This window comes from Zophobas morio, unplaced genomic scaffold, assembly GCF_036711695.1.
Source record: "Zophobas morio isolate AGI-343-1 ecotype UQ-CSIRO unplaced genomic scaffold, CSIRO_AGI_Zmor_V1 ptg000014l, whole genome shotgun sequence".
In the NCBI taxonomy this organism is placed as follows: Eukaryota; Metazoa; Arthropoda; class Insecta; order Coleoptera; family Tenebrionidae; genus Zophobas; species Zophobas morio.
This window is the reverse complement of record NW_026972119.1, coordinates 18,479,953-18,492,019: the sequence shown is the minus strand read 5'-3', so window position 1 is coordinate 18,492,019 and position 12,067 is coordinate 18,479,953. Positions and strand designations below refer to the sequence as shown.

General features: G+C 33.3%; 3 protein-coding genes across 11 annotated transcripts in view; 1 reads left to right on the top strand and 2 right to left on the bottom strand.

Moving 5' to 3' along the window:
* Positions 1-12,067, top strand: part of LOC135128588 (disks large 1 tumor suppressor protein) — a 1,417,771-nt gene that overhangs the window by 787,292 nt on the left and 618,412 nt on the right. The window lies entirely within an intron of this gene.
* LOC135128599 (larval cuticle protein A2B-like) lies at positions 2,314-2,988 on the bottom strand. The gene is made up of 2 exons (XM_064055509.1): positions 2,908-2,988; positions 2,314-2,854 (listed from the first exon to the last, which is right to left on the bottom strand). The coding sequence occupies exons 1-2, from the start codon at positions 2,917-2,919 to the stop codon at positions 2,384-2,386; spliced, it is 483 nt and encodes a 160-aa protein (XP_063911579.1). The 5' UTR covers positions 2,920-2,988; the 3' UTR covers positions 2,314-2,383.
* LOC135128596 (larval cuticle protein A2B-like) lies at positions 8,715-9,467 on the bottom strand. Its single transcript, XM_064055505.1, has 2 exons — positions 9,425-9,467; positions 8,715-9,366 (listed from the first exon to the last, which is right to left on the bottom strand). The coding sequence occupies exons 1-2, from the start codon at positions 9,434-9,436 to the stop codon at positions 8,785-8,787; spliced, it is 594 nt and encodes a 197-aa protein (XP_063911575.1). The 5' UTR covers positions 9,437-9,467; the 3' UTR covers positions 8,715-8,784.

The window sequence follows — 12,067 nt, the reverse complement described above, 5'->3', positions numbered from 1 at the left end:
TCACGTATCGGTTGCAACATTTTTAGCATATAATTTAGTGGTAAAATTTCTGAAATGTTTAAGGCCACAGGATCTGAATTGATATTTATGATTGTTTAAATAAATGTCGAACGAACAATCACCAAAATAAAAATGAGCTAGAATAGGCGTTAAAATTAATTTTATAAAAAATGAAAACCACGTGAAAAACACTTTATTATTAAGTATTCACAATACTGGTGGAAAGAATTTACCTCATAGTTAATTCTGTTTTCAAGAAAATTTTAAATATTTTTTAATGGTTGTAAAATTAAAGGATTTTCATTCAATTTTACCTGAAAAAAATGAAAATTTGTAAGAAAACATTCTGCAATTTAACTCTGAAACTGCAAAACCGAATACTTTGCAATCTTGCAAACATTTTCCAGTTATCGTAAGATAGTAAAGCGTTAATCAAAATTTATACTAATTTGTTCTAATTTTTTCCCAAATTATTTGGCGCTTTTTTTGAAGTCGATTTTTTGTCTTCACATTTATTTGCCTTTCTTTCTCTCCTTTTTTATCGCTTTTTATTGTCTTCTTTTCGTTCTTTTGGTTCCCCTTTTGTCACTTCTTTGCCATCTTCTTTTCCCATTTTCTGCCACGTTTTTTGTCTTTTTTTTTTAGCTTTTTGTCCACATTTTTGTATCTCTTTGTAGATTTTCTATCGCTTTTTCTGGATACTTTTTCCTGTTATTTATTTCGCATTTTTTCGCCTTTTGTCATCTTATTTATACCTTTTGTCACCTTTTTTGTTGTCGTTTTCCCACTGTTTTTAAAGCATATTTTTTGTCAATTTTTCCTCATTCAAGACGACTGTCTTTAAGGGCCTTTTTGCGTTCTTTTCTACTCATTTTTGAAGTACTCGTTTAGCAGTTTTTCACGCTTTTTTTAGACTTTCTTTGTGGCGCGTTTTTGGTCAATTTTTAACGCATTTTTTTTTTCACCTATTTAATGTTTCTTATCGCATTTTCCTCGTTTTTCTAACGTTTTTCTAAAGCTTTGAATTTTCTCACTTTATTCAAAACTTTTTTTCACACTTTTTATTGCCTTTTTCTCAGCCGTTATTTAAATTACTTTTTTGTAACTTTTTTCTGTCTTCTTATAACGGACTTTTTTTGCCTCTTGTTTTATCCTAATTTGTTCAGCCTTGCTTGTCGCCTTTTTTATGGACATTTATTCGTCTCTTCGTTACTTTTTTTTAATAGCGTGTTTCTTGCATTTTTTGTCATCTTTTCTCTTCGCATTTTTTGTCGCATTGTTTAAAACCTTTTTTGTAGCCGCATAAAAATTTCTTCAGTATCCTAAATTAATTAAGGTTTTTTTTATCCGAGAAATAATTGTTTCCATCTCACATTAAATATTTCTGTAATAATAACAACCATAAAAACAGCAATAATAATATTACTTTCATTTATGAACCAAAGGAGAAGAAAATTTACACGACGTATTAATTTTGCTTAAACGACAATATTATTGAGCGTTCTGGCGTGAATTTATCTGTGGAACCATGCAATATAATATATGCAATTATTTAATAAATGATTCTAATCTTAGCGAATGGAGTAAATCCTTACTTATGTCATATTTAGTACAAGATTATGAGGTCAAATCAAGTCAAATCCTAAAACTGGCATCCCCCCAGTGCGCCCCAACAGGTGATAACGACAACTTGTTCTTGGAATGCCAACTTGAGGACGCTTTTTATTCATCAAACTTTGCGGTTCCATATTTACAATATTTTATGTAAGCTTTAAACTGTAACGATTAAGAATATGATCATAATTCATATTTAGACAAGACGACAAAAGTCTTTGCTTTCATATTGTCAATAAATTTTCGTAGATTTGGATGGTTCTTTTTACAAATTCTATAGACATAGGATTCTAATGAAATACCCGTGTTTGTTGAAGCGTCTAATGTAAAAATCTTTAGGTCAATTTAAACTTGCTTGCGATGATTCTTATGGTGTTAGGAAACCGATTAGTCAACCATACACAAAAGCACTGTCTGTACCTAATACCTCCCCAAGCGTAAATGACAGACAAAGCTTATTTTTTTGCTGATCATGTACGCAAAATTCCTGTGTAAATAAGACTTATCCACACCAACTGACTCAATTATTGCAGTTATTTGCAACGAGTGATTTTGCTATTCACTTCTTGTTTCTTAAAATATACGAATATCAGCCGTGTTGTAAATGCAAACAGTACGCCATTACACAATTCTGTGATAGTATGCACATTGCTTCACTGCACACTCTTCCTTTTCACTTCAACAAAAATAATACAAAAATTTCATCGATCGAAATCATTTTTTTATTATTTTGAACATAATAAATTAAACAAACAGAACAAGTCACTTCTTAGTGGAGGACGGAGGCGGAGTAGGCCAAAGGAGCGTGGACCTTGGCGATGGCGGGGGCGGCATAGGCCACAGGGGCGGCTACTTTAGCGACAACGGGGGCGGCAAGGGGTTCCTTGTGCACAACAGCGTTGAATCCGTTGATGGGGTCAGCGGTGTATTCGACGGTACGTCTGGTACCATCAGGGTCGACGAGGGAGTAGCTACCCTGGACAACATCTCCGGAGCGGGATTCAATCTGGCTCTTGGAGTCTCCGGTCAAACCGTCTTGGACGTCGTATCCGAAAGAGTACTGTGGGTTGGGGTCGTATTCGTCAGCGACGACGGTCTTGGCGACGGCGACGGGGGCGGCTACGGCACGGGCGATGGGGGCGGCGTAACCTCCGTAGGCGATGGGGGCGGCGGAGAGGGTGGCCGGAGCGCTGATGAGGCCGGCGCTGGCGTAAGCGACCAAAGCGCTAAGAACGACGAACTGTGAAAAGATTCGTTAGTAGAAAACCTAGGTTTATTTTATAACGCTTGTACCTTGAATGCCATTGTTGTTGCTGGAGCGATAACTGAGTTGTGCTGGATATGTGGATATTGGGTCTGCTTTTTATACTGGGGTAAACGCTGGAACTGCGCGGGTGAGTTTCATAATTACCTTACCTTGAATAAGGTTATGGTTTGGGTACAGGTTCTTCGTGTTATGTCAAATATGTTAACATTATGCATAAGCGTACAAGAAAATAAAAGAGTGGGTACTTCTAATCTGACGACATTCCATTAACACGTGATAACAGATTTTCAGTGTCACTTTTCTTATCTAAGAAGTAGGTTTCAAATGCAATTTTTATTAAATTTTTATCATTTCGCTCGTCTGGGTGAAAATATTCGGAACTAGACTGTAATATGTTTACACGTTTAACGAAATAGGTTTACATTGCCGGCAATATAAAATGCCCGTGGGCGGTAAGTAAACAATCGGGCTCTAAATCTCACACTTTTGCGTGGATGCTGAAATTTAGGGGGAGATAAAAGGGTGCTACAAAAGAGGAGTAAACGCAGGTCTCTTACTTTTTATTACTGTTAATAAAATTAATCAAATATGTACATTAAATTATTTACAAAAGTAGATAAAAAACAAAAATTTAAATATATAACAAACAAATACAACCAGAAAAAAGAAAGGAAAACTGAAACTCGCTCGACATAGTTTTACACTATTCATCAACTATTTCATAACGGACGAAACAACCTTAATTTTTAACTGTCAAGTGCAAAAACCCAGATAAGTCAAAGTGCCACAACGACACCATAAATTTTGCATTATTGGGGAACAATAATGGAAAATCAATCACGGTTACCGAACAGATGGGTCTCTGCGCAATATTTATAATGAATTTGACTCGTAAGTCGATTTTTCTACCCTTCTTGTCCCCAATTCAATTTTACAAATTGGCGTTCTGGCCTGGGATAAGTTTATTTTTAAACAAGAACTCGAGCCCAAACTTCTTGTGTGGTAGGCAGTATAAAAGAAACCAAGTTCTATTACTCGTAAGAGAGCATCCATCAAAAGACACATTGACCGAGGGCGTTTACGCAAAAAAGCTTTCTTTGTTTTTGAAACAATATCGAAGTGATAAATTATTTAAGTTTGTTTTTGTCAGCGTTGTTTAAAGTTTTAAAAAATAGTCGCTTATTTGCTAAACGGATTTAGAGCTCTCGGAATATTTTCTAACTCGGCTAAAGCCTCAAACAAACTGTATTCGTTACACAAATACATTTACAGATGACCCATTATTTTCTAAATAGATTCTCGAGATAATGAATTGAAATTTAATCAATACTTCATCTTAATAAAGTCACAACTGTTATGCAAGAAATCAAGAAAATTTTGGAATTCGAGAACCAAAAGTTATGAATTTTATAAACAGCTGCTGATTCTTTGACTGCACGAAGGGAAAATTTCGAATTCATAGTTTGTAATTCAAGAAATTTCAAAATAATGCCTAAAATTTTAATTTGAACAAAGTCAAAATTTCAAGTTAATCAGTTCACAATTTGAAAATAATGAATTGAAATTTTGAGAAAACAAACTAAAATTTCAAGATAATTAAGTCAAAACCGTTACATAATAAAGGAAATTTTTTAATTCGTAAGTGGAAAATCATGACATTTTTAGATATCCAACAGATTCCTTAAGTTAATTAACTTGGAAGTTATGGCTAATAAGTTAAAGTTTCATGTTAACCGAACCTCAGTCTGGCGCTAATTAAGTGAAAATTAGAAAATAATGAAGGAAAATTTCTAACTCGTAAATTGTTAATTGGAAAATTTCGAAATACTTCGTGGAATTTTCATTTTAACAAATTCAAAATTTCGAGGTAATCAGTACAAAATTTTCAGATAATGGATCCAAATTTGGAGATAATAAACCAAAATTTCAAAATAATTAAGTCAGGACTCTCATAATGTGAAAAGAAATTTTGGAATAAGTATATAAAGTCCAAAGTTTTGAAATAGAAAGGAAATTTTGAAAAGAATTCGTTGAAATTCCATTTTAACTAAGATTCGATTGAAGAGTTTTGGAAATTCTTGACGATTTTTTTAAGCTTTTTGAAACTATTTGAAGATTTGTGCCAAGGTCATGTTTTTCAAAAAAAATTGAATATTTTTGAAGATTTTTAAAAAATTTAAAGATTTTCCAAGGTCACGGTTTTTAAAAAATGATTGCAAATTTTTGAAGATTTTTTTCAAGGTCACTTTCAGAAATTGTTGAAGATTTTTGAAAATTTTGACGATTTTGGAAGATTTTTCAAGATTTCTTTAACGTTTTCAAGATATTTTTCAAGATTTTAACAAAAAAAAATCAAGATTTTTTCACGATTTTTCAAGATTTTCAAGATTTTTTGTAAGGTTTTTAAAGATTTTTTCAAGATTATTTCAAGAGTTTTCAAAATTCCAAGGTTTTTTTCAAGATTTTTACCAAAAAATCAAGATTTTTACCAAAAAATCAAGATTTTTTTCAAGACTTTTTCCAAAATTTTGCAAGATTTTTCAAGATCTTTACAAAACTCAAGATTTTTCAAGATTTATTTCAAGATTTTTACCCAAAAATCAAAATTTTTCCAAGATTTTTTACCACAATTTTTCAAGATTTTTCAAGTAATTCAAAATTTCAAACTATCGAGTATATAGGTATAAAATCTGGATATAATGGATCCAGATTTGGAGGTAATATACCAAAATTTCAAGATAAGTAAGTCACGAATGTAATATGATAAAGGAATTTTTTTAAATAGTAAATCAAAAATTTTGAAAGGTCTAGATAATCAGCAGTTTCCTTAAACTCATTCGTTCGAAAATTTTTAGGTAAGTAGGTGAAAATTAAAAAATAAAAAACGGAAAAATTCCAATTCGTAAATTGTGAATTTAAAAATTTGAAAATGATGCATTGAATTTTGATTTTAATTATTTCAAAATTTCGAATTTATCAGAATAAAATTTCGATGTAATGGATCCAAATTCGGAGATAATAAATAAAAATTTCAAAATAATTAAGTCACGACTGTGATCTGAGAACAGAAAATTTTGAAACAATAAACAATCTGAAGCTGATTAGGTAAAAATTACAAAATAAAAGTGGAAAATCTCCAAATCGTAAATTTTGAATTGAAAAATTTGGAAAAAATTCGTTGAATTTTCATTTTAATTAATTAAAATTTCTAGTTTATCAGTTTATCAGTGGATCCAAATTTGGAGATAATATTAGTGAGGCTGTGCTTTTACAAAATACAAAACGGGTGGGTCTTCATGACTCATTTAAACGTCTTCGTTCTAGGTTGATTCCAAAGATTTCTGGAGCTTTATTCAAAGCAAAAAAGGAACATTTAGAATTCCAGGCCTTATGGTCTATAAAAGTACTAGTACTTGCCAAAATAAGATTGATTTTGGCAAATGACCTACTTTCTCAAAACATAAAGGGTGGGTGGGCGGGGCTAGCACTTGTTAATCTAGGACTGATTTTTCCAAATGACATACCCTCTAAAAAATACAGGGCGGGTGGGTGGGGCTAGTACTTGCCAGGATAAGACTGATTTTGGCAAATGACCTACTCTGTAAGAAAACAAAGGGCGGGTGGGCGGGGCTAGTAGTTGACAAGATAAGATTGATTTTGGCAAATGACATACCCTCTAAGAAAATAAAAGGTATCGAGTATATCGTTTGGCAAAATCAGTCTTATCTTGGCAAGTATTGGCCCCGCCCACCCACCCATTATTTTCTTCATTTGGCAATATCAGTTTTATCTTAGCAAGTACTAAAAACCAAAATTACAACATAATTAAATCAAGACTGTAATATGGTAAATGACTTTTTTTAAGTTTTGAGTGTTCTAGACAACCAGCAGTTTCCTTAGATCATTCGTTTGAAATCTCGAAATACAAAATAAAAAGAGAAAATTTCCAATTCGTAAATTGTGAATTAAAAAATTTGGAGGAGATAATAAGTCAAAATTTTCAAATAATTAAGTGAAGACCGTAATATGAGAAAAAAAAATAAGTTAAAAGTTTAACAATGTCAAAATTTCAAGTTAATCACATTAAAATTTCGATATACATAAGTAAACCAAGACTGAGATTTAATAAAGGAAATTTTTGAATTCGTAAGTCGAAAGTTATGAAAGTTCTACATAACCAGAAGTTTCCTGAGGCTTATTCCTTCGAACATTAGAGATAAGTCTCAATTTTGAGTTAGTTAGGTGAAACTTACAAAATAAAGAGGGAAGGTTTCAAATTCGTAAATTGTGATTTGAAAAATTTTGAAATAATTTGTTGAATTTTCATTTTAACAAATTCAAAATTTTGAGTTAATGGATTTCAAATTTCGAGATATTATACTCAAATTTGGAGGTAGTAAGTCAAATTGTCAAACTATTTAAGTCAAGACTGTAATGTGACAAAGGAAAATTTTGAATTCGTAATTAAAAAATCAACCTAGAATTTTTTTTTTTCATTGAGTTGAAACTTAAGGGAGATAATAAGTTAAAATTTCACAATAATTAGCTGAAAATTACAAAATAAAAAGGAAAAATTTGCAGTTCGTAAATTGTGAATTAAAAAATTTGGAATTAATTCTTTGAAGTTTCATTTTAATTATTTCAAAATTTCGAATTTATTAGGATAAAATTTCGATCCAAAATCGGAAATAATAAATCAAAGTTCTTTGAAGTTTCATTTTAATTATTTCAAAATTTCGAATTTATTAGGATAAAATTTCGATCCAAAATCGGAAATAATAAATCAAAATTTTGAAATTTTCACTTTAACAAATTCAAAATGCAGAATTAATTAGTTTAAAATTCCGAGATAATGGACCCAAATTTGAAGGTAGTAATTTAAAATTCCAAAATAGTTAACTGTAATATGATAAGATAAATTTTTGAAATCGTAAGTTGAAAATCATTAGATTTTTAGATATCTAGAATTTTCTTTAATCTCATTGAGTTGAACCTTAGGGGCAATAAGTTTAGATTTCTCATTAATTAGCTGAAAACTACAAAATAAAAAGGGAAAATTTCGAATATATGTAGGTTGTAAACGAGGAAATTCCGAGATAGATTTTTAATTTTGGTGAAGTCAAATTTTCGAATCAAGCAAGCAAAAGGAGTGTGTGCGTTGAAAATTATAAATTTCTAGAAAACCAATAGATTCTTTGAATACACAAAGTTGAAATTTGAAGGTAATAAGTTAAAACTTCACATTAATTAACCTCAATTGGGAAATTTTGAAATGATCAGTAGAATTTTTATTTTAACAAAATCAAACTATCGAGTTAATAAGATCAAAATTTCGAGATAACGATTTCCATACTTCAAGTACATTAGTTAATTATGGTCAAGACTGTAACATAATAAAGAAATTTTGAATTGGTAAGTCGAAAATAACGAAATTTCTAAATAACCAGTAAATTCCTTGAGCTCATTAACACGAAAATTAGTGATAATAACAATTAATAGTTCTTAATTTAATGTATATTTAATTGTGAATAAACTTAATGTAATTTTTTAAAAACACCAGATATCACGACATGATTAATGACTTCATTTGTATCTTACTATTGTGGCACATACTACATTTTTAGAACGAAATCTTAACCCATTAATCTGTCTCTTGTTTACCAGTGACAGATGTCCTTTAACCAATTCTGAATCAGATAATCGGCATGACAAGAATTAATTTTCCGTTTCAAATAATAGAGGACGAAATTTATGATTTTACCAGTGCAAATACTGCACCACCCTGTATATCATGTAGTAGTACCTCATCCAAAACTTCACCAATAATACAAAATTTTTCATCGATTGAAATCATTTTTTATTATACGAAACATAATAAATTAAACAACAGAACAAGTCACTTCTTAGTGGAGGACGGAGGCGGAGTAGGCCAAGGGAGCGTGGACCTTAGCGATGGGGGCGGCTACTCTAGCGATGGCGGGGGCAGCATAGGCCACAGGGGCGGCTACTTTAGCGACAACGGGGGCGGCAAGGGGTTCCTTGTGCACAACAGCGTTGAATCCGTTGATGGGGTCGGCGGTGTATTCGACGGTACGTCTGGTACCATCAGGGTCGACGAGGGAGTAGCTACCCTGGACAACATCTCCGGAGCGGGATTCGATCTGGCTCTTGGAGTCTCCGGTCAAACCGTCTTGGACATCATATCCGAAAGAGTACTGTGGGTTGGGGTCGTATTCGTCAGCGACGACGGTCTTGGCGACGGCGACGGGGGCGGCTACGGCACGGGCGATGGGGGCAGCGACGGCGACGGGAGCGGCATAACGGGCTACGGGGGCGATGGGGGCGGCTACGGCCAATGGGGCACGGGCGATGGGGGCGGCGTATCCTCCGTATCCTCCGTAGGCGATGGGGGCGTGGGAGATGGTGGCCGGGGCGCTGATGAGGCCGGCGCTGGCGTAAGCGACCAAAGCGCTAAGGACGACGAGCTACAAAGAAAATTTCGGTATTAGAAAATCCAAATTGCTGAGCTGGTAATTGGTGTACCTTGAATGCCATTGTTGTTACTTGATTGTCAACTGACTTGTGCTGGCTGTTCCAACATTGTGGTCGGCTTTTATACTGGGGTTAACGTTTGAAATTGCGCGGGTGAGTTTCATAATTACCGCACCTTGAATAAGGTTAAGTCGTTCAAGTACAGGTTCTTCGTGTTATATCACTTAGGTTAGCGGCTTCGAGAGCAAAGAAATGGGTGATCTGGTTTTTTTCGAACCGATAAACAATCGATTAATTATTTTTACCAGACTTTTACGAATACAATGGCTGCGAATTTGCGTAACTTGGAACGTGGAGACTCCTTCACAACGTCACTTCGGTAGTTTAGATTTTATCAATCCGTCATAAGTGATTTTAGATTGCAATTTTCTTTTCGGTTACGACATGGTCGTCGGTCGTCCTTGATTTCACAACCATAAAAGTGTGTTGACTGATAAACACAAGAAGTGTCACGTGAGTTGGCTTTTTACCAGTAAACGTGTTAAAATCAAATTGAAATTTACATACCGCACCTAAATTGTACTTATTTCGTTTTATTTATTTTTTTAAAAGCAAAAGTTTCATGGTAAAAAATTTCACTCGCATCGTAGCGGTTTTCCTCTTCAATCTTTTCTAAATGAATGAACGATGGCATTGTACGTCCGTGACATCTTCAATTATATCATTGTTAATGTCATGGTAAAGTAATCGTAAGATGGAGTAACAATAATTATTCATCGGAATTTTTTTATGGCACGTGTTTAAACGACAAACATTCTTTCACAAACAGTAGCATCCTGTGGCTCGTAGAATGCTCGTGGCGACGGCTGAAGTGCAATGTGCTCTAAATAAATCTTATAACATTGTACCGCTTCGAGGCTTGTTCTGGAGTACCCATCGCGACTTCCGCTTCCAGGCTTTTCTTAGCGAACGCTGTCCGGCCGCCGTCACCGACGATGAGTCACCCTTCATCGCCCCACATACTAGAAAACCCATAGGCGTCGAATCGGGGCGGCGTATGGGTTTATTTCTTAACAATATACACTTAATAAGTAAATATGCGGTAAGATTGAAAAATATACAAAATATGTATACATTTTTATAGACATTTTTTTTTCTGAATATGCCGCATAGGAAGCATTTTGTATACAATCCGAGCCTTAATAATATTACAACCCTCACTGAAATATTTTTGAACAACTATACATGATGTATATTCAGGCGTGCCTCAGGGCTCAATTTTGGACCCATTGTTCTTTCTCATCTTTATAAATGACAATTCAGAAAATATGGAACCTCTAGTACTTAGGCGAGTCAACTACTGTGTATCTGATTATCTTTAACTTCAAAATGAACTCCCGAGGCTGTTGAGAACGTCCAACAAGTCATGGATGATAACCCCATAATTCATAATTCATCAGAATAATGCTCATTTTTTAAGAACAAGGTGAAATAAGTGATAATTTTATTCAAATTTTGTATTTTTTTCAAAACTGTTAAGTTACGACCTACTTTTGGGCCGAATTTGTGCTATCAAGAAATTCTTGGTTAACTAGATGATGAATCAAAAAATCACTCTGTATGTCGTCTATAGTACTTATTATGTCAATTATTTTCTCAGTTATGGTTTTCTCACTCTCGCAATCGAGTCATCAAGAATATGAATGCAGATTTGTTGCAGCTACACTTTTTTACAAAACGAAGCTTGGATTATACAGGGTGCCGAAAAAGTGCCAACTCTATGACACCTTACTGAGGTCTGTTTATAGAACAGAGAAAAAATAATTTCAAAAATTCTTGGGCCCAAATGTAGAAAATATAACCCTCCAAAATTTAACTTTTATTTTTAACATATTCTAATTCACCGAGTAGTGTTGGATACATGAAATCAATTAGACTTCCATTATTCGAAATAATTTTGGAGGTATCTTGTATTCATTCACAGTGTTCTTAATTTTACAATATATCAAAAAACTTAAAACATTTTTTAGAGTTTTTTATTTATCGGTCTACATCGATGTTTTGCTTCTGTAAGTGAACGTCCAATTGACGTAAGGAATTTTTTAATGATTTTTCCCAAACTTAGACTTGTGAACTTAATAATGTACCGTTGAATATAATTCCTATGAATAACGTGAGCGGTGTTTAATTTTGTGCGCTCCGAAAATTTAATTCATATTGTGCACTGTACAATGCGGTGTTCTATGTGAATGATCTCACCAAGTGAACATAACATGCAATTTCTTACTATCTTAACCGACCAAGCTCTGGCTTATTAACTGTTAAACTGAACATTCTGAACTGTGTAATTGAATTATTATTATCAAATTTACGTTACCAGCCTGATGCAATGTCGCACCCAAGTTAGATAAACTATAAAATAAAAGTCGACTAAGTATCCAACTTGACCGCTTTCGCATATCAAAATCGTATGCCATTATTTGTCTAAGTGTCTATTACTGGAATATTTGTTTAATTCGTAGCAAATTGGTACCATTATTGTAAAACTATTAATAAAAATCAAAACAAACATCAATGATTATTAACTAAATGTAAACAAGTTTTATGTTATTTCGTGATAGAATCTTGATCTATTAACACTTTTATAATGCAGTTTTGGTACTACATTTCCATTCAGATCTGGCTGTAAGTGGA